General features: G+C 39.1%; 1 protein-coding gene across 1 annotated transcript; it reads right to left on the reverse strand.

The window, feature by feature from the left end:
• LOC114840307 (NLR family CARD domain-containing protein 3-like) lies at positions 1 to 27,693 on the reverse strand. Its single transcript, XM_034294909.1, has 11 exons — positions 27,473 to 27,693; positions 27,273 to 27,377; positions 25,664 to 25,745; positions 25,293 to 25,521; positions 21,216 to 23,004; positions 20,518 to 20,691; positions 10,102 to 10,275; positions 6,620 to 6,793; positions 2,835 to 2,881; positions 2,054 to 2,575; positions 1 to 8 (listed from the first exon to the last, which is right to left on the reverse strand). Exons 1-11 carry the CDS (start codon positions 27,553 to 27,555, stop codon positions 1 to 3), a joined length of 3,387 nt encoding a protein of 1,128 aa, XP_034150800.1. The 5' UTR covers positions 27,556 to 27,693.
• Positions 27,694 to 27,844: the final 151 nt, after the last annotated feature.

Here is a 27,844-nt window from a genome sequence, read left to right on the forward strand (position 1 = left end):
CTAGAACACTGGTGAAATGTTGAGTGACTTATTGTAAAAGTCTTACAATTGTATCTAATTTAAAGAACAAGTTTGTTCATGTATAGAAATGATGAAATAATTAACACCGTAGTGCTACAAGGGTTTTCAAAAATAAATATTATTGCAATAAGTGAAAAGGGTGTACTGCAAAAAACTAATCACATCATCAAAAACTGGTCCCCTCTGTCCAGGGGTTGAAACAGCAACCTTGCATCTACTGGTCCACCCATGTTAGGCTCTGTTCTCAAGGTACTTAACCCTTAAACACAGATCTTCATGCCAGGCCCTGTGCCTCTAAATGTGTCATCCAGTTGTATTGGGTGCTATTTTATCTCCTAAATCGCTGGGTGACATTGTTTATAACCAACATAATCTCAATGCTTTCAGTCAATAATCACACACATAGTAATTCATTTCTATTTTATTATATATGAGATGGTTTCAAGCATAAATGACAATGACATTGACTGGGCTCAAACACAGTATTAGTATGGTGTTCCTAATAATCCTTTAGGTGAGTGTATATATATATATATATATATATATATATATATATATATATATGAAAACAGAGAGAGAGAAGAGAGGAAGAGAGAAGAGAAGGAGAGGGGGAGTTGAAGGAGGAAATGGGGAGAGCAGGAGAGGAAGAGGAGGAAAGAGGAGAGGAAGAGGAGGAAAGGAGAGGAAGAGAGGAGAACCTGATGAAAGACATGGGCATTGGGAGAGGAAGAGAGAATGAGAGGAAGAGAAAAGAAAAGGAAGTGAGAGGAGGGAGAGCAGGAGAGAGGGAGGAAAGAGGAGGACATGAGAGACAAAGAGGATGAGGAGGAAAGAGATGACAAGAACAGAGAGGAAGAGGAAGAGAGAAGAAGATGAGAGGAGGAAGAGAGGAGGGAGTAAGGAGTAATTCAAGAGAAAAGAAAGACAGGATGAGAGGGAGACACCAGAGGAGGATAGGGGAGTTGAAGAGAGGAGGAAAGAGGAGGAGGAAAAGGATATAGGGAGATGAAGAGAGGAGCAGAAGGGACAAAGATGAGAGGGAGAGAGGAGAGAAGTAGAGGGGGAGAAGAAAAGAGAGGAAGTGAGGAAGTGATGATGACAGAGAGGAGCAGAGGGAGAGATGAGGAGAGGAGGAGCAGAGGAAAGGGAAAGAGGAGTTTAAGGAGAGAGAAAAGAGAGGAAGCAGAAAGAAAGAGGGTGAGGAAGAGGACAAACGGAAAGGAAGAAAGGAGCAGAGCAGGAGGAGAGGGAAAGATGAAGATGGAGGAGCAGAGGGGGAGAAGAGAGGAGAGGGGAGTTGAAGAAAGGAACAAAGGAGAGCAAGAGGAGGAAAGAGTGAGACATTGGGAGAGGAAGACAGGATGTACGGGAGAAAATGAGAGGAGGAGAGCAGGGGAGAGGGACGGGGGAGAAGGGAGGTGGAAAGGAGATAGGGAGAAACAGGCTGAAAAAAGTGTGGAGGAGAGGAAGAGTGGAGGTGAAGAGGAGGTGCAGAGAGGAAGAGGAAGAAGAAGAGAGGATAATAGAAGGGGAGGAAGAGGAGAACAAAAGAAAAGAACGGAGGAGGGGGAGTTGAAGAGAGGAGGAAAGAAGGAGAGGAGAGGAAATTGGGAGAGGAAAAGAGGAGCAGAAGGGGAGACAAGGAGAGGGAGAGAGGAGAGGAGTAGAAGGGGAAAGGAAAGGGGGAGTAGAGAAAGAGAAGTAGAGGAGAAGAAGACAAAAGAGGGAGAGAGAACATGAGAAAATATGGGAGGTGAGAGAGGGAGAGTAAGATGGGAGTTGAATAGATGAGAGGAAAGAAGAGAGGAGAAAGGATGAGGAGAGGAAAAGAGGAGAGAGGAGCAAGGATGAGGAGAGGAAGAGAGGAGAGAGGAGCAAGGATGAGGAGAGGAAAAGAGCAGAGTGTGTGGAAGAGAAGCAGAAAAGCAGAGAAACAGCAGGAGAGAGGAGTTGAAAAACTACAGTGTCCTACTGAACATGACCATGATTAGAGTGAAACATCATGTTGTGTTTGACACAGGGACCATCTGACACAGAGACACTGAGGAGTCATAATAAACCCCAAACCCTGGATAGAGGGGCTCAGTGAATGTGGTGTTGAATGTGTACAGGTGGGTCAGTGTGTCAGAGGAGACCCTGTAGAAGGACAGAGTGCCGGCTGGCCAGTCCAGATACACTCCTACTCTGTGGGAGTCTGAGGAGGTGACAGGTATGACAGTTGTCTTATTATTGTGCCTGACAGAGTAACAGTCATCATCACAGACCAGACTCCAGGACTTGTCATTGTGTCCAAGCCAACAGTCATCACCCCTTCCTCTCCTGTTGATTCCTTTATATGTCACTCCTATATAAGCCCCTCCCCCACTCAACTCAACCTCCCAGTAACAGCGTCCAGACAGACCCTCTCTACACAACACCTGTGGACAGTCCTTAAATCTCTCTGGGTGATCAGGATACAGCTGCTCCTTTCTCCCACGTGTCACCTTTCTGCTCTCCTCAGACAGAGAGAGGAATCTGTGTACTGTGTTTGGGTCCAGTATGAGATCACAGACATCTGATGGATGAGACCAAGAAACAATATTACACATCATCATCATTCATATTACACACACACACACACACACACACACACACATGCATCAGAGGCAAAGGTATATTATATTATATTGTATGTTATACACACACATGCAGAATGAAACAAATATGCACAAACTTACACACACACACAGACAAACACACACAAACATACACACACACACAGACATACACACACACACCAGCTGTATATGTGTTCTGTATAATAAATCACTTACATTTCTTCAGGCCTGATTTCAACCTCCACTCTCCACAATGATCCATACTGTGGAAGAAGCAGAGGAGCAGACTGTCATTCAGTGACACACAACCTGTCTTACACACAAACACACACACAGACATGCACATGCACACACACACAACCACACACAACCACACACACCTTACATACCTGCAACACAAACAACCACACAAACATTACACATAACCCCCGTCCCCATTCATAAACACACCACACTTGGGTTAGACGATTAATCAAATGATGATCTAAATTGCGATCTACACTTGGGCGCTTGTTACACTTAAGTTAATGAAAAAATGTAAGTAAATTAACGGTTTCATTCATTAATGTGAATTGGTTTCCAACGTTCCCCAAAAATAGCCCTTCAAAAAGAGATGATTGTTCATCACTAGTCAGGGTTCGTTGTTATTCAATGAAAACTGAAAGTCTGTGTTAGAGATCAAACATTAGAGGTATTTTATCCCTTTAATGTATGAAACAACACAGAAGAGTCAGTCTCAGAATGAACAATATAGACCACATGGAAAGTGCAAACATACTTCATACAGGAGAAAAAGTCACTCAAGGCTTGATACATTTTGTACCCAAATGTTGGAAAATGGAAAATCAGAATTGTTACTACAAACACACACACACACACACACACACACACACACACACTCAAACACACACACACACACACACACACACACCATATAACCTCTTAGTTTTTTTTATTAAAACGTCCTCCGTTCTCCCAGAACATGAATCCTGCCTCGTCTCTGCAATGTTACACCCCGAAAACACACACCACAACCCCCCAATCACACACAAACACAATACACAACCCCCAATTACACACAAACACACCACACAACCCCCCAATCACACACAAACACAATACACAACCCCCAATTACACACAAACACACCACACAAACCCCCAATCACACAGAATACACAACCCCCCAATCACACACAAACACAATACACAACCCCCCAATCACACACAACTCCCCAGTCATAAACAATACACAACCCCCCAATCACACACAACTCCCCAGTCATAAACAATACACAACCCCCCAATCACACACAAACATAATACACAACCCCAAATGACACACAAACACACCACACAAACCCCAGTCACACACAAACACAATACACAACCCCCAAACACAATACACAACCCCCAATCACACACAAACACAATACACAACCCCCCAATCACACACTAACATAATACACAACCCCCCAATCACACACAACACCCCAGTCATAAACAATACACAACCCCCAATCACACACAAACACAAAACAAAACCCCCCAATCACACACAAACACAATACACGACATCCCAATCACATACGCAATACACAATACCCCGAAAACACACTCAGACCTCCTCCAATAACACACCACACACAACCCTCCTCCAATAACACACCACACACAACCCTCCTCCAATAACACACCATACACAACCCCTCCTCCAATAACACACCACACACAACCCCTCCTCCAATAACACACCATACACAACCCCTCCTCTAATAACACACCATACACAACCCCTCCTCCAATAACACACCATACACAACCCCTCCTCTAATAACACACCATACACAACCCCTCCTCCAATAACACACCATACACAACCCCTCCTCTAATAACACACCATACACAACCCCTCCTCTAATAACACACCATACACAACCCCTCCTCTAATAACACACCATACAAGGTAAAAAATATGATTTCTGGATTATGAGTTTAGGAAAAATGTACAATAAGAGTGTTAGAATTGGGAAAACTTCTAGGTGTATCCTAGTCATTACCAGTTTGGCGTTTAGGGCTGGGTTGCGTTTTGGTATAAAGGTTAGGTTATTGAGGATTACGGTTAGGTTAGGTTTAGGTTAGGTCTAAGTTCTCCAAAGGAATAGAGGAACAAGTGTAAATGTGTGTGTGTGTTTGTGTTTGTACATGAGTAAGTAAACACAAAGCAACATACGAAATATAGAAATCCACTTATTACCCCAAAATGAGTCCCCATATAAAAATAACATGCTTAAAAAGACACAAGAGATACAAAGTGCAAACCTCCCAATCACTGGAATTCATCTCTAACAATGTACATCCAGTTACTCTTTAAATAGTTGAATTATAAGGTTTTAATGTTGTCCCTTAAACAGTGAACAAACTATCCATAATGACTGTGATGATGGAATTAAGGATAGATTATTGGGAAGGGAAAAGGATAGAAGGATAGAAGCAGGAACATTGGGAAGGAAAAGTGACTGCATGTGTCACCCTGAGTGACTATTATAGAAATGAACTGTGTTGATGTATTGATTAATTATACCACTGTATAAGAGAGTGTAAAATCACCAGCTACCTACTGTGTTGATAGTAAAGTACTGAGTCCATGTATTTAGACAGTTGGAAAAATGCCAGATGTGTTAAAACAGAGTTGAACTAATCAAAGGAACAAGACCAGGCTGATTGAGACCAGTCATGTGTTTCTCAAAGGTCAGTGAGATGTTGTCCCACCTTCTTGTTCATACAAAAGGAGGTGTTTCTGAACTGTAGAGGTCAGGAAGGGGAGGGGTACTATGGACCCTGTGTTCTGTTTAGAAGCAGAGGTCAGGAAGAGGAGGGGTACTATGGACCCTGTGTTCTGTTTAGAAGCAGAGGTCAGGAAGGGGAGGGGCACTAAGGACCCTGTGTTCTGTTTAGAAGCAGAGGTCAGAAAGGGGAGGGGTACTATGGACCCTGTGTTCTGTTTAGAAGCAGAGGTCAGGAAGGGGAGGGGCACTAAGGACCCTGTGTTCTGTTTAGAAGCAGAGGTCAGAAAGGGGAGGGGTAATATGGACCCTGTGTTCTGTTTAGAAGCAGAGGTCAGGAAGGGGAGGGGTACTATGGACCCTGTGTTCTGTTTAGAAGCAGAGGTCAGGAAGGGGAGGGGTAATATGGACCCTGTGTTCTGTTTAGAAGCAGAGGTCAGGAAGGGGAGGGGTACTATGGACCCTGTGTTCTGTTTAGGACCAGAGGTCAGGAAGGGGAGGGGTACTATGGACCCTGTGTTCTGTTTAGAAGCAGAGGTCAGAAAGGGGAGGGGTACTATGGACCCTGTGTTCTGTTTAGAAGCAGAGGTCAGGAAGGGGAGGGGTAATATGGACCCTGTGTTCTGTTTAGGACCAGAGGTCAGGAAGGGGAGGGGTACTATGGACCCTGTGTTCTGTTTAGAAGCAGAGGTCAGGAAGACACAGGTGAACAGGGAGACAGTGGTGAATGTCTTTTTGCACAAGAAAAATTACATCTGATAGGGAAACATCCAACAGGTCAGTGTGACCATTGTCAGGAAGTTGAGACAGTGGATCATGTGTTGAGGCAGTGTGGCTGATATGAGGGGGAGAGGCTGAGATTAAGATTGGGTTTGACAGCAGAAGGGATACAAGAGTTGAGGTTAAGTAGAAGAAACGTTGATGTTGTGGTTATTATCAGTCAAAACAAAAACAGACCAGCTGATGTCTGAACATATTAACACTGATGGTCCAGTCATATTTAAATAATAATTAATATACATTATAAATAATAAATGTGTTTTCCTCATATTCACAATTATCCAGCTTGATTTCATAGCAGTGTAGTTAGACTTTGAAACTGTGCTCATGCTATGCAAAATGAGTGCAGGTAGGCAGGTCTGTATTTAACACAAAGCAAAACAACATGACAACTTTATGCCACATTAATGGAAAAGAAAACTTCTACAGGACCTACTTGAGTTTCTCCAGTCTCCAGTGTGGATCCTCCAGACCAGCAGAGAGCAGTCTGACTCCCAAGTCTCCTGGGTGATTGTAGCTCAGATCCAGTTCTTTCAGGTGTGAGGGGTTTGACTTCAGAGCTGAGACCAGAGAAGAACAGCCTTGCTCTGTGACCAGACAGCCTGACAGCCTGCACAGAGATCATCATGTTATCATGATTTCATAAACGACTCACATTAACAAAAGTCTATGAACTTAGTAAAGTTCTGATGGGCAACCAAAGCTTCTTAAGCCCTTACAACATTGTAAACAAATATGAAATAGGTAATAAAGATTAATTTAGTCATTAAACAGTTCCCAATAGTGACATCTCCAGATCAGCAATAAATCACTTGAGGTTATGAGTTCAATTAGAACGGGGGGGGGGTCAGTGAGTGAAAGCAACTTGGCATAAAAGACAGAACTGGGAGCATTTTGTAACAAGTTTTAAAAAGGCATTGAATCAAACAGAGATTCAGACATCATTGATCAAAAGGTTTGGTAAATTTGAAGCAGTAACTTCCCATTTTGAAACCACATGTTTGAAATGTATGACTAAATCAAACAACCTAGCCACGCTAATTAAATCTCAATTGAAAAAAAGCCATGTTTTCAAAATAAAACTGTTTACAAAAAAGAAAAAAACACACAAGTCAATTCTTTGCTTTCCAAGACGAAAGATTAACCTGGCGTGATGCTAACTCTGTCCAGCCTAAGTCAACTATCCACATAAATGACAATGAAGAATATAAATTATACGTCTTTCAATGTCCCAACCAGTAGATCTATAGATGTATAGAGATGTGGTTGTGCAATATTTTTTTTATGTATTATGATATTAGGGAAGGTGCTTGTAATAGGAATATACAGTACAGTGTAAAAGTCTTAGACACCTGAAAGTTGAATTAAATCCATGTATTTGGGTAGTAGGTGTTTATCTGTACAACCCTGTTTCCAAAGAAGTTGTGACGCTGTGTAAAACACAGAAAAACCTAAAGCATTAATGTACAAATCATTTAAACCCCTATATTCAGTGAGTGATGGGACACATAAAGCCGATGCTCTGAAATATCAACCCAGATTGTTGGCAGCACAAGAGTCGAGGCTTGTATCCAAGCAACTAGATCACATGATTAATGATGTTTGAAGCTTCAGGCGTCCTTCAACCTTAACCAGCATTTCAAATGCATGGCTCTTTCTGACCATGCTTCAAAACATATGAAACTTAATTAGATTACAGCCTCATTATCAAGAACTAATGAGATTCACAAGGAGGTGAATGTCAAAATGTTTCTGCTACACGTCATTCATTATCAATAACAAACGGATATCCCCAATACTGTAGACTATTGTTAGAATGATGTTATAAGAATGGTAGGAGCGTCAGCTGGCCGATAGCTCAACATGTAGAGCTGTGGATGGATATGTCGATGTTTTAAAAGCCTCAGTATGAGTGACAATTAGGACTTTTCATACATCAAATACTCCCCACTGTAACTATTATACCTATAGGACTGTTATACACTTATGTAATGTAGCTTAATCTGTTGAGTTGAAAGTAACGTTTTAAGGCAAACATGTGTTGCAACATTTCTGTTGAGTAATAACCCTAAAAAGGGATGTTTTTTAGGCCACTGCCTGCCATAATAACAGTTATAAACAGAAAATAATAATAAAAAACATTGTTAAAGTAAATTAAGTTAAGTTGAATTATGAAAACGGTGTTGCATGGAAAAAAACTATGCATAAATATAATGAGCAAGTTAAGAGTGTTACCATGTTGGTTAAAACAGTAATCTGGCCCACGATGCTCTCTGGCATTTTCAATGTGGCCCCCCAGTGAAAATATTGCCCACCCCTGATCTATATATTATATCTTGTCATGTCAGCATTAATTAAGGGCATACATTTAAAACTGACATTGCCAATACATGACACTAGAATGTAAATCATCAAAGCTGACCAATAGCTCAACATGTAGAGCTGTGGATGAATATGTAGTTGTTTTAAAAGGCTCAGTATGAGCGCCAATTATGACTTTTCATACATAGTTTTGCTGCATTTATAATTTCAACTGCATTTGTCATTTCTACATCAGGAATATTTGCTTGTCTGGTTTTAATTTCACATCTTAAATCAACCACTGGATCTACAGTATTTTATGAATGTTTAACTCCAGTGTTTCTCTGGTAGAGATGTATTATTCTACACATGATCACCAGGTGATTAATGATGTCTGAAGCTTTGTTTGATCCCATGTCTTTTTAGAAGTGGAATGTAGATGTCAATCTACTGACAGGCACTGTGGCTTTACTTCATGCCAAGTTATTTAATAATGATTCCCAAATCTATAACATACATGATAGCCAAGCTTATGTAAAGGTGCCATTTAGATGATAAATCTGACATTACTGTCACAGTGTTGAATCTGATTTTAGTTCAGGTTTTATGTGACAGCACAGATATTGAATAATTATATTTATTTACATATTAATTATGTTAATATTTTTTCTTCAGCCGCCACAATAAAACAATGATGCAAACTTTTTGTTGATCAGGAGATTGACCTAAATTCTCAGTGTGGATCATTGTTGTTTTCATGTTTGATGTCTTGTGTGTTGCTGTTAATTGTAAGTACCTTATACCGTTGCTTGCATTCGTTTTGCTGCTGAAGTCAGCCCTTTTCTTCCATTGTGTTTTTGTTGTGCTCTGTGTTTGTTTGATTAAAAAGATGGACACCAACTACCTCTGCCTCCCGTACTCCCACAACACCGTACCTAACTGACACTGGCCCACGATGCTCTCTGGCATTTCCAGTGTGGCCCCCCAGTGAAAATACTGCCCAGCCCTGATCTATATATTATATCTTGTCATATCAGCATTAATTAAGGGCATACTTTTAAAACTATGGATTTTACATTATTTGACAATACAGAAACTGTATGCCCATATTAAAGTGTCTGGGATCTTTTATAGAAGCTCGGGAAACACTGGACCAAGACTTTACCTGCTGTTTAGATTTTGGTTCAATGTAAAAGCAAACACCACATAGACCGTGAGTCATGTTTTTACTTTTGCGATTGTTCAAATAATCTTGTATTAAGGTATAGAAGAATCCATTATGAAAATAATCCATAGCAGCACCCCTTCTGGAGAGAAAATAAAAATGTAATAATCTGTTGTTGTGTTTTCATGGAGGCCCTGCTGGTTGTGGGTGTTTCACCTCCATGTCTGATAGGAGGTCTGGTGGGGCTTCATCTATCAGACCTTTAGAAAATCCCATTGGGCAGGAGGTTGGGGACTTTGTCCTGCTGGGAGATCAGGGCTGGTGGAGGTTTACCCACTCAAAACAGTAGCTGCTTTTAGTCCCTTGTTGTAGTGTAACACCTCTGTTGTATTATTATAATGATAATGATCACTATGTCATATTAAATATAAAAATTAACTACTATTACTCACCTCAGAGTCTCCAGTCTACATTGTGGATCCTCCATCAAAGCAGAGAGTTTCTTCACTCCTGAATCCTCTGGCTGATTGTTACTCAGATCCAGTTCTTTCAGGTGTGAGGGGTTTGACTTCAGAGCTGAGACCAGAGAAGCACAGCCTTTCTTTGTGATTCCACAACCTGACAGTCTGGAGAGTGAATATCATGATGTTACAAACAGAACAATAGTTCAGAATAACATCAGAATATCCTCTATATATCACATCATTATCATGTCAGCATTAATTAAGGACATACTTTTAATTAATGTTCTCAGTCAATAAATATACAGTACTGTAGTTCAAGGAAGAGTAAGTGTGTGTGTGCGAATGTGTTTGTGTGTGTGTGTGTGTATGTGTGAGGGGAGGAGTAGCAGGAATGATATTAAACAGACAAAGAGGTGTGGATCTGTGGACATTAGAGGGTTGAAATTAAAATTAGTTTGAATGGTTGATAAACCTGGAAAATAGGACTGTAACGATAATTAGACTAAGTCAACTTACTTATCTAGTAAAATGTGTTCTGTTACGGCCTTTGATTAGTCAATTATATTTCCTATTAGAATATATACAGTATATTTGGAATCTCTGAACACAACAAACTCACACATTACCTGAAATATTTCTGATCAAACAGGCAGCAGTGAAATATACAGTGACCCAATACGCAGGTGAAACAATCTAATATATATTCAATCTAATATATATTCATGCTGGTTTAATTATAGAATAGCAGTGAACATTTATATTGTACCAGTTAACAGTGGACTTCACCAGGTGTTAAGGGACTTTGTCCTGCTGGGAGCTCAGGGCTGGTGGAGGTTCACCCATTGACAACAGCAGCTGTTTTTAGTCCCTTGTTGTAGTGTAACACCTCTGTTGTATTATTATAATGTTAATGATCACCAGAGATGGGGACAAGTCACACATGGTCAAGTCCAAGCAAGTCTCAAGTCTTAACCATTAAGTCTCGAGTCAAGTCTCAAGTCACAGTTCAGATAAATCAAGCAAGTCAAGTCAAGTCAAGGGTTCACCCTAAGCAAGTCAAGTCGAGTCCTTATAAGTTTCAAGTCAAGTCACAGTACTAAAGAGATGAACACACACACACTGTCCTCTGTTTCTGACGTGCGCTCGGTGCGAAGCTCGATTTCAAAATCAAATATTTTTCTCCTCCGCGGTACAATTTTTTGGGGGGACGAAGCGGAGTGATCTTGAATCAGCCTGAAGGGTTTGTATTCACTATAACAACCGCCTCGCTATACCTTATCCCGCTTATTACATGGCTACTGTTAAGAATTTTACGTGTATCAGAGTTTCTGAAGAAGGACGAGGCTCCGGTCCAAATTGAAATTTAGCACAAAGATTTATTAATAAGAATTGATAAGTCAAAATACATGAAATACACTGCAGCGGTCAAATATTTGCTCAACCCTCAAGCTTCCACAAAATATTCGCGCCGAACAAAGATCGAACATTGGTTTTAATACTCCCGCCACAGGGGCGGTTACTTTTCACTCTCGTGAGTAAAACCCATCCTTATTGGTTCTTTGTTGACATGGTGATATGTTGGACGAATCCAATCCAATGAAGACGGACATGCTCTAACTCTCGGTCATAGATCAACAGGTTCTTTGCATACAGGTGTGAAATCTTAACCAGGTTACAGTAATTTACATTCTATTGTCCTAACCTAGACTAGAACATCAGGGGGCTGGAGACAGAAGGTCTTTTTGTGCTGTATAGGGGGCAGTTTCATTTGTATGTTAATTGTGGGGTTTTAATCCTGTCTCTCTATCAGAGCCAGGTGTAAAGTCTGAGTGAGTGTGGCTGAGTGTAATTTAAGGAGTTCTAAACTTTATGGTTATTGTATTCAATCATATTTCCCTAACCTGGCTGCAGCATACAATTTAATAAAACAAAAACATAAGAATACATGGTTATTAAATCAGCATTATTTAAACTACATTTATCTCAACAATCCCCCGTTTCACACCATTTATGGTGTGAAAATAACTATAAATGTCACTGAGAATAAGATCATTACCTAAACAGAAATATGACAAATGTAAACATCAATTATTGTAGACCAGTTGTAAAAATACTTAATGGTAGATTGCTGGAAAGGAATGTAAACAAGTTATAAAGAATAGAGTACACCATGATTTATACAAGAGATTCAGTTTCTTCTCCGACCTCGTTATCTGACTCCTCATCCTGCATCCAATGTGACCAGAAAGAGAGACAAAGGTTTTCTGGTTCTGCTGTGTCTAATCCAAATTCACCATTATCTCAATCAAAACCTACTTGTTCACCGCATGGTCAACTAAGTACTCAGTCTCTCTCTGGACTCCAATTAGATCATCCCAAATGTACTGCTCCTCCAAATGTCAGATAGTCAGTTGTGAACCATTTCTTTGTAGACCGGTGTAACAGGACATAAAAATCTGATGTATATTCCAAGGTGTTGTCCTTCATAGCTCCAATGCAGCTGTTGTTGTCTTCATTCCAGCTGCTTTATCAGCCAGGCCAGGAGAATCTGTGTGTTGTCCTTTGTGAATGCCAAGATGACCAGTTTTATCTAAGGGCTCTATAGGTGCAGGCCAGGTCGGAAGTAATTACTTTAATTCACAGTGCCTTATCTTTAAACACCGAAGCCCTCCTGTAGAGTGTGTCGTCGTCCCCAGGTTCCTCTCTTAGCTACCTGGACAGCAGATGAGATGTTACCTGGTATGGACCCAACCAGCGTAGCATGATGTTGTGCAGTAGATCTTTTCCGCGCCCCTGTAGATGTTGTTCAGAACCGGCGCTTTCCTTCAGCCCCCATCTGCTCGGTTGGATGCTGCCTTCTCCATCTCACGGCAGAATCGTCAGGACTAGGATTAGTCCAGCTCACAGGAACCCGGGACCTCTCTGTAGATGTGCGGCGCCTCAGTGTAGACTCTGCTTGCAGCTGTAGACCAGTCTGTGTGTATGTGAGTGTGTGTTTGTTTGTGTGTCCATCTTATCTCTGCCCACCTGCCTCTTGTCCTTTAAGCCAAGCTCAGTCTCTGTGGGCTCCAACCAGTCGAATTGTTTTCAAATGTCCGGTACCTGAAGTGTGAATCATCCTTGAGAAGATTAGTTGTAACTGCACAGTACACCATCACCAATAGGTCCATGACATTAGCTTGTAACCCAGTTCCATCAAAAACTCAAAACCGTATTCCCAATGTCTTTCTTCTTCCTTTGACTAAATAGATTAGATCCGTTGTAAACAGTAACAGTATCATTAAAACATTAACATTTCTGGTGCTTCTTGTTCTGCTAGTGTAGCAAAACAACAATTCCACTCTTTTCTATAGTTAGTTTACCAACCAACAAATAATAACAGTACATCATTTCTCATTTCCCGTCACTGTTTCAATTACTCATCAGCTAAGATAGTTTGTTTACATTGAAGTATCACTCTCAAAGAGTAGTTCATGGACAATTCTCAGTTCACCTATATAATTTACATCTGATTGTGTTCGAATTCACCATTGTTTCACTTAAATGATAAAAATAAAAATAATGAAGAGGTATTGAATATGTAAATAAACCTGGAGTTAGAATACCAAATTTGATGTCCCCATTGAGTGTGTTTCTCTCCTTAATAGCTCAAACAAGACAAAGACCTATTTTGAACAGCCCCCCACCCATTTCACTGGTTTTGTGTCAGTGAGTTGGGCACGCCATGGGGTCTGTACCTCTCTTTAAGCAGAATTACTTTCTCAGTATAAACCTGTAACGAATAACCAAATGTGCTCCCTGCACCTTTTTACCCACTTATTCCCTAGTGGATGAGATTAAAAGGATTACTTCTAATCAAATATCAAATACCTGAACAATCCCATCAAATTAGTTATTCTTGCTAAACCATTTCAAAATGGTAAGATGTATTCTACTCAACCATAACCATGTTAGATTTTGTATAAAACAAACTTTTCAGAAAACCGAATTAGATAAATTGTGAACGGACATTAAGGGATGTAGGTTTTTTCAGCAACCAATTATCTGCTATAACTATGAAACAAAAAACAAAATTCTTCATGTAACTCTCTAAATACCTATTTAAATCCCTTTGAACTTTAAGTTAAACTCTTTTTCATTATAGACAATTATTTCATATCTTCCCCCCTTTGCTTTTACGATCCAAGTGAAAGCAACAATCATTCAGTAAAAATTTTCTGATCGAAAATGTAACAAAAACAAATGAAAATGACAAAAACTTTATGTAAATCAGAAAATAAAACAAATATGCCACATGTTCGCTCGTGTGAAGGAACCCAGAAAACCTATAGGCCAAATTAGCATATACACATTTTGCATTTCCATAGGCAACGGCCAAACGAATTTGAGACTAAACAAACATCATGACTCAATTTACCTCCTAACGTCTAGGGCATTTTCTCAACTCCAGATGTATGTCTATGTTATTCAAATTAGTGGCGGACAGCCAAAATCGCTACTTTCATGTATATGTCATGCAAAGACATCAAATTTGTACTAGCAATTAACAATGTTGGATGACTTAAGGTCTCCACCCTTATTTCAATTTGATTCGAAATCATAAATGTCAACATTAAAGCTACTGAGAGGAAAATGTATTTAGCTTCCACTTATTGTTTGATTATCCCAAAACTGAATGTACTTGTGTTGGTGAAATGACCATAGATGAGACCAGACTGAACACTTGAATGTAACCCTTAGTAATAGGCGATTTTGATTTAACCCCCCTTCCTGAAGCTCTGGGCTCCACACATTTATTATTGTCATTAAAAAGGCCAACTGTTTGTTTATGGTCCTCAGTCTATACTATCAATTTAGCCTACAATGTTCGTTAACTGATGATTTTGAGTTAGTGTCCAACCCATCTTGTATTTTTGCAGATTGTAAAAATGTGCTAATCATTTTCTACACAACAATTAAACATTAGGGTGGAAATTAAGAAAACTCGTAAGAATGGTAATGTAGACAGAAACCAGATGCATGACATCACTAAAATCAAGGTACAATAAGTAATCCAAAGGAAACTCAATGTAGGCCTTAAACCCCTCCACATCTATACCCCATATGTGCATTTGTCAATTTACCATTTTAGAATTTACTCCATTAACGAGTATCAGGCATTGGTTTGAAAACACCAGTATTATCCCAGATATAATTGTAAATAAAAACAAAGTGAAACTATATTAATTAACCAAACTCAATTCAGCATTTAAAATACATCTACTTTTGATTGTGGGGAGTAAACTCGCTTTAGGTTTATTACCCTTTTAAGATTTATGACTATATTGGATTCAAATTCAGTCCTCTTGGGACACAGCGTGTCTCCTTAATGTTCAAGTTTATCCCCATGTGGATAAACTTCATTCTACCACCTATTCAATATATGAGGAGAGTGAAAATAATACGTTAACCATGAGACTATTTTACCAGATTAGAAAATCATTGTACCAAATTCTAATTCATCACTAGGTTTCAGACGTACCCACTTGTGCTAGCGAATAGCTCCGCACGCAACAGTCAGGTACCACGTGGTAGGCCTTGATTAAGGCAGACCTACTTTTCCGTGAGACCCCCCTTGGGGCCTTACGGTTTTACACATTATCATCAACGCCTATATAACATTCAAATGTTTCTTGAACTACATGTAATATTTAATTAAATAAGCTTGGCTATTACCGAGGAAGGTGATCAGGTTTCCTTGATAAGTTCCAGCTTCATGTTGAGGTAGATAAAGTTTAACTATATACAGGAGCACTCAACTTCTCCATCTCGCAGTCCAACTGCCTAAAATCCTGTACTAATCGCAACGCAATAGGCTAGCTGCAAGGGAATGGTTGTCAGGACATGGAACAAAACGACATCATTCTAATTACAGGTGCTTATAACTAAAATACTCCAAAAATAACCTATAGTTTCCACACTTTCTCAAATCCCTCTATCAACTTCCACAAAACCCTCAAATCTGACATACTAAACCCAACCACATAATTTGCTAAAGCATATGAAAATTGTACTTTCCCAAAGCTTCCATCAGTCACCACTTTCTACATACCGTAGCCTACGCCTTCCAAACAACTTAATATTGTGCCTTCTGCAACTTTCATACGTTACCACGTCCATCTGCCTCCAAACAGCCTGCCAGGCCGCGCATCCGTCACCGAAAGGAAACACCAGTCACCGGAAACCCTGATAAAACTCAAAAGAACACTTGTTCACATGTCCAAACAAATAAACACTTACTTTGTCGCCAAAGACGTACCACAACGCGTTCCCAACATCAAACACATCAAACATATTTATACAATTTACACTCCAAGTACACCCCAACACTAGTATTGAAACTGGTTATGGCTGAAGTTACTATTTTCCCTATATTCCTCTTAAATTTTTTGGAAATCCTATTCTTCCAGTCTTCTGTCATTTTGTTTGGGAATAACTCTAGGGGCTGTTTGTCCACCATTGTGCTATCCTAGACTGTGACCAGTAAGTGTTTTGAAACTAAAGATAATAAAAGTCAATGAGGCCAGAAAGTTCTTGGAATAACAAAACAAAATTTTAAACAAAAATGTAAAATGAATCTATTGTGAGTTTTATTATGATTTCTCTTTTCTTTTTCGAAGTTGCTAAATAAAATGAAATAAATGAAACTAGGGAGTTCTAAAAAATACAAATAAATTCTAAACAGAAGCAGAAGAAATTAACCTATTGTGGAAATCTAGAAAAGAAATTTAAAACAAAACGTAAAATTGATCTAACTTGGATATTTAAACGAGCATTAATCTATGTTTAGATAAAAATTTGCTTAAAGAAATGATAGAAACTAGAACATTTATGTAAATAAGGAAAGGAAGCTAAAGGCCATGTACTAATTCAAGGAGGATTCTAACTTTATGCAAATCTTAGTTTGGTGCCTGATTTCACCTCTTTCTGTTACTTTTCCAGGTCTGATGTTCTAATGTTCACACTAATGGGGATCAGGGGATTCTGTCTGTAAATCCCAAGGGAGATTTATTAAATGTTTGCTCCTTTAACTGCTAGTTGTTTTAACATTAGAGTATTTCCTATTTGGATTGTAATATTTATTTTAGTTGGTTTGGATCGAGTAAATTAAGCCAATTCCACTCTGTTCCCAGTGTTACTTTTTGTTCATAAGAGGAAACACCTTCCTCACACAGGTCTAGACGCAGTCTGCTGCTCCAGTCCAATCACGATACACAATTAGTTTACACACACTTCCCCACCCCCTTTGCCACAGAGTAAAACTCAAAGATCTGTTTGTTTTCTTACACTTAATTCACTTCGTGAATGTGTTACTTCAAACAGACCTTTCTGATAAGTTTTTCCAGTTTAAAAATCCTCCCCACATTCCCCAGTCACTACAGAATTGGCGCTAATGGACGCTTTCTCCTGTTTAAAACCACACTGCTTGAGCTCGCTCGCTCCCAATTCAACAACCCAATCTTATTTATGCAATTAGTTATTTACAGTTTATCACAAAACACACCCTGCACGAGTCGCTGCCACGGACTCAAATTATCAACACCATTCTATTTCAAAATATTTACAGTAGGCCTCTGTACATTTCCTAAGTGTATATTCACACAATTCGACTATACCTATGTTCAAATTGATTCCTATTTCTGGCTATTAAGTACGAGAGAAAAAACTGAAAGCACTTCCAATGGCGCATCTACGTCCGTCGTCACGCCAACGTCAGCGTTACCAAGTCCTTACTTCCACAGCTGTAATAAGTAGATTACCTACAACTATTTTTCAGCTCGCTTTTAAAAAAGTCTTAATGTTTTATCTTCGTGCCTAACAGAGACTATTACTCTGTTGCCGCCCCGCGGTCTTTTTTATTTAAAATTTCACTGAGTCTAAACTCGGCCGACCCAATCCGGACCTTTAACATTTACTGAAATTTTCCAGGCATCCCAAGGCCTCCTCTTCGAGATCTCATAAGTTTTCAAAATGTATACATGTTCAACAGAGTAGCCCACCCAAAATCAGGAATCCCCACAGGTTTACCCTGGTCGTATCACATGAAATTAGGGTCTATGTATGTTGAACAAGGCCTATTTCTTTCAAGATCTCATACATCCAAACTTAAGCATGTACCCTGGCCGTTCTCTCTCGGACTTCTAATGCGCACTTACCAGGCACCCTTCCTCTGGCTTTTAAGGCAATCACAAACAATCACACACAATTCACAGACATTGCTTTTGACTTATCATTTTCAACAAAGTTTTCAATTGGATATTACTTTTATCAATAACTTTTACAGATTTGAATAGACTTACGGGTTGATGGCCGTTGACTCTTACATCTAATATTTCTACATAATCCTACGCCAAATTAGATTAAACAGGAATGGCTTACCTTTTTTAGATGGGCCCATGCAAGAGTCAAGCGGCAGAATCAACCTTTCAGTCCTATGAATCTACTCGTTCCTCCGTCCTCCTATCAGAAATCACGTGTACGGGGTCACCAATTGTTAAGAATTTTACGTGTATCAGAGTTTCTGAAGAAGGACGAGGCTCCGGTCCAAATTGAAATTTAGCACAAAGATTTATTAATAAGAATTGATAAGTCAAAATACATGAAATACACTGCAGCGGTCAAATATTTGCTCAACCCTCAAGCTTCCACAAAATATTCGCGCCGAACAAAGATCGAACATTGGTTTTAATACTCCCGCCACAGGGGCGGTTACTTTTCACTCTCGTGAGTAAAACCCATCCTTATTGGTTCTTTGTTGACATGGTGATATGTTGGACGAATCCAATCCAATGAAGACGGACATGCTCTAACTCTCGGTCATAGATCAACAGGTTCTTTGCATACAGGTGTGAAATCTTAACCAGGTTACAGTAATTTACATTCTATTGTCCTAACCTAGACTAGAACATCAGGGGGCTGGAGACAGAAGGTCTTTTTGTGCTGTATAGGGGGCAGTTTCATTTGTATGTTAATTGTGGGGTTTTAATCCTGTCTCTCTATCAGAGCCAGGTGTAAAGTCTGAGTGAGTGTGGCTGAGTGTAATTTAAGGAGTTCTAAACTTTATGGTTATTGTATTCAATCATATTTCCCTAACCTGGCTGCAGCATACAATTTAATAAAACAAAAACATAAGAATACATGGTTATTAAATCAGCATTATTTAAACTACATTTATCTCAACACTACCTACCAAATAAATCTATAATTTGACACAAAATATTGATTTCAAAAGGAATTTATTGATTTAAAAACGATTGTATTGCTTCCTCTAAAGAAAATAGTCCGTTCCGTCTCTGGTTAGAATCCTGCTGCGTCCATAGCAACGCGCTCTTTTTCATGGCAACGGTCTGTTATCAAGAAATAAAACGCATTCTGCACTGGAATTCAGCCAATCCATGTAATAAGGGCTAATAATAACAACCTTATAAACTAATTATTGTGACTGAAAAACTGCCTAATATGTAATTACGCTGTAATTATTCTTGTCTGTATGAGTAAAAAATAAAAACCTCTTCGAAATGTTTAGGTGCTAGTAATCACTTCGGCGCCTCCATGTTAGCCTTTCATGCAGTAAAGTTAACTGTTATGGTGTAAGCACAATGCTTTTTAGTTTCCACACGCAGTCCACAAACACTTGAAAATGCCCACATTTAATACAGACATTATAGCCTACGTGTAATAATATACATGCCCGCTCATTTTAAGATGCCCATCAACATTAAAATTCAGGCTATGCCACTGTTATAGTCAAATTCCCTTACATCTATTTACCAGACGTATTCAGTAATGATAATGGTCACATTTCTAACAAGGCCAAATTATGACAAACAAAAGATTAATTCATTACATTAGTAACTTAATCGTTATAGATCTTAGTGAAACTGAATATAAAGAGATTACTTTCTTACCTTTCCTTGTGGTTCTTAAAATAACAAATGAAATTTGACGTTGTTGCATATTTTGCATCTGGCAAATCTTTTTTTATTCACACGGTCCAGTTCAAAGTCCTTGTATCCAAACGATACTATTTGTGGAGCTCAACTAACGTTACTGTCTGCCATGTTTGGCGCGGTTTGAATTGTGCAGCGTTAAAGGCACATACGCTGATTAGTGGTGCTGATGTCACAACATATAAAATAATTGTATTGATGTTTGTTTATTATAAGTTCAAGTCATTGTCGAGTCTTCCACTTCAAGTCAAGTCAAGTCTCAAGTAACTTGTTCTCAAGTCAATGTCAAGTCATTTTCATACTTTAATCAAGCAAGTCACAAGTCCTGAAAATTGTGACTGGAGGAGTCAAGTCATGTGACTCGAGTCCCCTCACTATGTCATATTTAATATAAAAATTAACTACTATTACTCACCTCAGAGTCTCCAGTCTACATTGTGGATCCTCCATCAAAGCAGAGAGTTTCTTCACTCCTGAATCCTCTGGCTGATTGTTACTCAGATCCAGTTCTTTCAGGTGTGAGGGGTTTGACTTCAGAGCTGAGACCAGAGAAGCACAGCCTTTCTTTGTGATTCCACAACCTGACAATCTGGAGAGAGATTATCATCATGTCACAAACAGAACAATAGTTCAGAATAACATCAGAATATCCTCTATATATTACATCATTATCATGTCAGCATTAATTAAGGACATACTTTTAAAACTGACAATATATGACACACAAATGTAACCTCCTATCAGTGGTGTTGTTAGGCCTGGGCGTCTGGGTGTTTAGCCACAGATCTTTTATGAAAAGCCCCATATCTCAAATTGACCAAAGAAAATAATAATAAAGAAATAGCCCCATATCTATTCCTCTATAATTCTGATGCATTATGACAATGTAGATGTGTAGACTGCTAGTGTGTACATTCACAACCCTGTACTTCCTGTCTGGGGGGGGCAGCTAAACCCCAAATGTATTGTGATCCCAGCGACGCCTCTGCTTCCTATTTAGAAAATCATCAGTGCTGTCATGTCAGTAAATATACTGTAGATGTGAAAAGAGGGTTTGTGTTGGGGGGGGGGGGGGGGGGGGGGGGGGGGGGTAATTTACATGACTGTACTTACAGAGCCGTTCTGCAGGTTTTGATCACTGGCAACAACCCCAGAAGACCTTCCTCTGATATGGAGTATTTCTTCAGGTCAAACACATCAATCTCCTCTTCTGAAGTCAGTAACACAAAGACCAGAGCTGACCACTGTGCAGGTGACAGTTCTTCTCTGGAGAGACTTCCTGAACTCAGGTATCTTTGGATCTCCTCCACTAGAGAATGGTCATTCAGTTCATTCAGACAGTGGAACAGATTGATGCACTTCTCTGAAGAGGGATTCTCCCTGATCTTCTCCTTGATGTACTTGACTGTTTCTTTATGGCTCTGTGAACTGCTTCTGGTCTTTGTCAGTAGACCTCGTAAATGCATCTGATTTGACTCCAGTGAGAGACCCAGAAGGAAGCGGAGGAAAAGGTCCAGGTGTCCAGTCTTACTCTGGAAGGCTTTATCCACAGCAGTCTTGTGAAAATTGATTTCAGGTATCTTACTGAACTGAATTATTAAGAACGTTGATTGTTGCTCATCCATTAGATTCTTATTGTTGTTTTTGAATGTTAGAAACACATATACAGCAGCTAGAAACTCCTGAATACTCAGATGGACAAAGCAGAACACCTTGTCCTGGTTCAGCCCACATTCCTCTTTAAAGATCTGTGTACAGACTCCTGAGTACACTGATGCTTCATTGATATCAATGTCACACTCTTTCAGGTCTTCTTCATAGAATATCAGATTGCCTTTCTGTAGCTGTTGAAAAGCCAGTTTCCCCAGTGTCAGAATGCTCTCTTTATTCCAGTGTGGATCTGTCTCTTTTTTCCCATCATACTTTACATTCCTGTGTGTGGACTGAAACACAAGGAAGTGTGAGTACATGTCTGTTAGGGTCTTGGGCAGCTCTACTTTATCATCTGTAGTCAACATGTGCTCAAGGATGGTAGCAACGATCCAACAGAAGACTGGTATGTGACACATGATGTGGAGGCTTCTTGATGTCTTTATGTGTGAGATGATTCTGCTGGCCAGGTCCTCATCACTGAATCTCTTCCTGAAGTACTCCTCTTTCTGTGGGTCATTGAACCCTCTCACCTCTGTCACCAGGTCAACACACCAAGAAGGGATCTGATTGGCTGCTGCAGGTCTGGTAGTTATCCAGAGGAGAGCAGAGGGAAGCAGATTTCCCTTGATGAGGTTTGTCAGCAGCACATCCACTGAGGTTGACTCTGTCACATCACAACACCTTTTGTTGTTCTGGAAGTCAAGGGGCAGTCGGCACTCATCCAGACCATCAAAGATGAACAGAACTTTGTATTTGTTGTAGTTAGTGATTCTTGCTTCATTGGTTTCAACTGAGAAATGATTGATGAGTTGGATCAAACTGAGATGATCCCCTTTCATTAAATTCAACTCCCTAAAAGGGAGGGGAAATACTAGTTGGAATTCCTGATTTGCTTTTCCTTCAGCCCAGTCCAGAATGAACTTCTGCACAGAAACAGTTTTTCCAATTCCAGCGACTCCCTTTGTCATCACAGTTCTGATAGGTTTTTCTTGTCCAGGTAGGGGTTTGAAGATGTCATTACATTTGATTGCTGTCTCTGGTCTTGCTTGTTTCCTGGTTGTTGTCTCAATCTGTCTCACCTCGTGTTCATTATTGACTCCTCCACTTCCACCCTCTGTGATGTAGAGCTCTGTGTAGATCTTATTGAGAAGTGTTGGGTTCCCTTGTTTAGCAATACCCTCAAATAAGCACTGACACTTCTTCTTCAGGTTAGATTTGAGATCATGTTGGCAAATCACAGCAAGCTCATCTGAAATAAATAACCCAGATGATATTAATGATGTTTCTATAATAAATAACAGAGACTTGCGGCAAACTGGGGTTCAGAACTGCCATGTGCACATTTACACTTGTACACTATACTTAATACTTACATTATACTTAATAATTATATTATACTTAATATTTATATTATACTTAATGCTTATATTATACTTAATTCTTGTACATTTTCTACCCTCTTCTATTTGCACTTCTGGTTAGATGATACTACATTTTGTTGTACTGTTCAATGACAATGAAGTTGAATCTAAACTGAAGTGCCCGAAAAACTGGTCCAGGCGAGCCCATTAAAAATACATAGCAACGCCAGCCATGCATGTCATTGGTTGTGTCTGCCAGTGCATATACAGTATAAAGGGATAGACATCTGTAGATGCATGTAGAGCTGTTTCCACCATGAGAATGGCAAGTTATCACGATTTAAGCTATTTTCAACCCAGATTAATAGGTGGAGCTTGTGAGATGGGTCACAGCATTTCAGAGGTAGAGAAGTTTGGATTTTCACACACTACCATTTAAAGGGTGTACTGTCAATACAAGAATTCTGGCCAAACATCTAACTGACGACAGCAGTATGGCCATAAAAAGACTGGGAGAACGTGACCAGTGTCAACAAGCAAGAATTGTTTCATGTGATAGACCTGCAACACTGCCTCAAATAACATCTGCATTCAATGCTGGGCCCTCAACAAACATCAGCTTGAGGAGTATGCAACGTTCCCTCATGGATATAGGTGCTCCAGTGGGAGACCTACCAAGTATTAGACTGGTGTACCAGGTTTTCTGGCACTTCAATGTAATCTAAAGTTTTTCTTAGGATATGCCCTGTTATGGAAATTTTGAACTAAGGTACATTTGAGAAATGTCTGTCTTTCCACTGGCTGGTATGTAAATCTTTACTTTGATTGTGACACACGTCTGTATAATATCAGAGGATTATTAGCTACTTTGACCATGTTCTCCTGCCTAGACCAAGAAGAGTGTCAGTCCTTTTGTTCCTCAGGAATGTGATCCTTGGGGGGAAGTAGGAGCAATTGTCTTCTTTAGGTAAACACAACAGTAAACATTATGGCAGGAAGGATAAGGTGGGGGGACAGCCCGCCCTTTGGGTTAAACCTATGTGACACGAGACAGATGAGCAACAACTTACCACACCCCTTTTAACTGTAATAAATACGGCCTGTTCATGTATTAAGTTCGAGACTCCTCGGACTATTATGTTTGTAAGCGTTTGACGCGTCTCTCTTATTTGCAAATAATGAATAAAACTGTTACATTTTGCCATCACAGCCCCCAGGTTCAGTCTCTACAGTAGAGAAATACTTGTCAAATCTCAAACAGGGCCAATCTGTCACGGTTAGGTGAGCAGCAGCGCCACCGTTCCGTGCACCTTCAGTTTCCCATCACTCACGAACACATCCCGGACTGTCACATGTTTTCAATCTTTCACACCAGGTCCCAATTTGTATCGTTTGTATGTGTTTAAATGTTTCCCCTCTGCTCCCCACATGGTGGATCATTGTTGCTGTCATTCTGTTCGTGTGCTGTTTGTGTGTGCTGTTTGTGTGTGCTGTTTGTGTGTGCTGTTTGTGTGTGCTGTTTGTGTGTGCTGTTTGTGTGTACTGTTTGGATATAAGTTGTTAAGACGCGTATAAGTTGTTAAGATACATTATATTAGTTATCGTTGTCCGTTCGTGTTCGTTTTTTTTTTTTTTTTGATTAAACCCCACGAACGAGAGAAATGCCTGCGCCGGGTTCCGTAACCAACACTACACCACAACTCCAACATTACACAATCACAGGTATTGGCTTTTTAGACATGGTACTTAATCAACACTAAAAGCAAAATCATTTTGAAAACAAATGATCACATGGACACGGATTGTAAACTAGCTACACAAAGCTTTGTAATCTACCGCAAAGGGAATCTGATTGCTGTTCACTAGAAGAGTCTGGTGTTTCAGCCTTTGTAAAGGTGCCTATGGTATTTCTTGGCAGCTCATTCATCATTTGAGATTTAAACTGATTAAATCTCAAATCTAGTGAAAAGTCATTTTCAATTTTGATATTAATCAACGTGTTATTGCGATAACTGTGTTTAGTCAATATATCGTGCACCTCTAATTGTAAGATATCTGTCTCTCGTCTCTTCACTTGTTTCTATGTTAAGTTCTTCAACACAGAAGAGGTTGTTATACGTTGTCTTAAGGTCACTATAATATCATTTGGAACATTCAACAGTAAAGTCAGACTTACTTTTCTCCAGTGTGTCAGCAAGATCCTTCTGGTTCATGTTCCTCAGGACATGCAGTGTGATCTTCAGAGCCCCCTCTTTGGCACTGCTCTCCTGCTTCTCATCTTCAGGGTCCACACCTTCCTCATCCTCCCTCTGACTCCTAAATCCTTCTGTGAGATCTGAACTCAGCATTGTCTTAAACCTCTTTAACTCTTTCTTCACAAATATCATGATATTCTGTTCAAGTAACTGAAAGAGAGAGAACAAGTTCAAATTAGACTGAAATAAAGTTATTTAAATATCAGAACAATATTAACAAATGCATGAACGATTGACAGATTAACTTTACTTAAGGTATACAGAAACAAATGTACATAACAGGACCACATACACTGAATATAGAAGACAGGTCTGTTTGACTCTGGACAGATTCACCAATGAGAATCTCAGACTCTGATCTCTCCTGTTGGTCTCTGTGGACAAAACATGACATTACATCTACACTTCCAGAGTTTGTACAGACTCACACACAGTTTTGTGCTTCAGATTTCTAGAGTAACAATGTTTTATAATTGCTACCATAATCCAACACTGACTATTGTATCTCAATAGAAACATGGGCTCTTAAAACCCATTAACTCACAAGTAAAAACCACAACTCACAAAGGTGATCATAAAGATCGACCTGGATATAGTATTGTGAGAAGATGAAAGGAGTCTGAGATGGAAGATTATTTTTTATGAAGAATTTAACTGATTCTCTGGTTCTTTTTTCAATATAATATAAGTCTCATTTGTCAAGGCCATACTACAATTTTAAATCGCAAAGATACTAAAAATTATTTGTAAAAAAGGCATTGGAAGTCATCTCCTAATCTCAATAGAATTTTTTGAAATGTATTATGTTTGACAAAAAAAGATTACATGTACATTATAGCCCCATGTGTGATACCGATAGCCAACTTTTCAATGCTAACATCTATTTATAATGTAATGAAACTATAAAAACGCTCTCACAAAATAACAATTATATCATAAATATTGTCGGCTTAGCGTGGTGTTTCATATCGTATGTTTTATGAATTCCTCACCTTCTATATAACGTTTTAAATAATGTTTATCTGGTTCCTCAGCCTTTGTTTATTTGTCTTGTTCTCTATCTACTAACTGACTACTAGACAGGCTGGTGAGAACAACAGTAGAGTGAGAGCGGGTTAATCAACTACTAGAGTAAGTGTCTCCCTCTGCTGGCCGATACAAGACAAACAACCCGTGAGTCATTACTAAGAATATAAAGTCATTATGGATAATAAAAACAACACATGAAAAGTGTAAGCTAACAATTTTAAGATTATACTGATGTGTAATACATAAGTTGAAAGTGTAGTTTAACAACTGAATTATTACACTAAAATACCATAATTCAGACCATAATTCCATGTTATAAGTGGAAGTACCTTAGTAGGACTAAACGTTTTCCATATTTATAAGGGTAGACTTTCATAGCATATTTTTTTTAAGAAAAACAACAGTGAGTGATGGAAAAATTATCGTTTCTGTGTTTATATTATGATGTCTTTAATGTTATCTTCATAAATGCTTTTGTTAAATGTATGTACATTGTTTTGGTTTGCCTGTATGATGGACTTAGGAGTGATTGGTGTGTTTGAACCAACTCAGAATCTTTGACTCTTAACTGTCTTGTTTAAATGTTAAAATAAGGACATATTGATTTTGTAATTGAGGATGTAATTATTATTGAAAAACATGTACACAAAGAATTATTACACATATGAAAAGTGTAAGTTAACAATAAATATTATACTAAAACCACAGCACTGATATGTAATACACATTTTGAAAGTTTAGTTAAACAATTTAAATATTAACCTAAAACACCAATAGCATCAATATTAAATACAAACCTGGATTTAAACATTAGTAAACAGATACAACAGTATCTAGAACAAATCAAAACCCAGCTTCTCTTTCTTTCTCACCCTGAATCTCCTGTTTTGAAGTTCAAAGGTTTACCCATAGACCAGTCACTCTTCATGTACACACAACTGGGCACAGGGGAGGCTGGTCTCTTCTGCCGTTTTACCCTTCAAAACAACAGAGGGAAATATTCAGTCACTTTTCTACTCTGAACTCAGATGTGGAAATCCATTCTCAAACCAAATTATTATTATTATTTCACCTCTTAGCTGTGGTGTCATGTTCACCAAAAATACAGATTTTAGAGGCAGAGCCCTCAACCTCCCTCTCCCCAGTAAGACTCATTTTAGAGGCAGTCCCCTCTTCTCTCTCTCTGATTATACCTGTAAGCACATAATGGAGAGAAACACACTTCCTGGATCAAGACTCAAAGACTAGAAGACACAATGTCTGGATCAGATACAAACTGAAGAATAACAAGCATTACTATAATCAAATACCACTAAATAACAAACACAGAATTCAATTATGCTTTAACTTTTACATAGATTTTACTGACAACAAATCAACGCATTTGAGAATGTGGACTGAATAACTACATTGATGTTACAGCACTTTAACACTGATAATGACT

The sequence above is a fragment of the Esox lucius genome, chromosome 11 (assembly GCF_011004845.1).
Source record: "Esox lucius isolate fEsoLuc1 chromosome 11, fEsoLuc1.pri, whole genome shotgun sequence".
In the NCBI taxonomy this organism is placed as follows: domain Eukaryota; kingdom Metazoa; phylum Chordata; class Actinopteri; order Esociformes; family Esocidae; genus Esox; species Esox lucius.

Coding starts and splice junctions, on each gene's coding strand:
- LOC114840307 (XM_034294909.1), bottom strand. CDS start 27,555: ATGAGTCTTACTGGGGAGAGGGAGGTTGAGGGCTCTGCCTCTAAAATC. Junction 25,522..25,663: donor ACCTGTCTTCTATATTCAGT/GTATGTGGTCCT, acceptor TCTCTCTTTCAG/TTACTTGAACAGAATATCAT. Junction 20,692..21,215: donor AAAACCTGCAGAACGGCTCT/GTAAGTACAGTC, acceptor ATCTCTCTCCAG/ATTGTCAGGTTGTGGAATCA.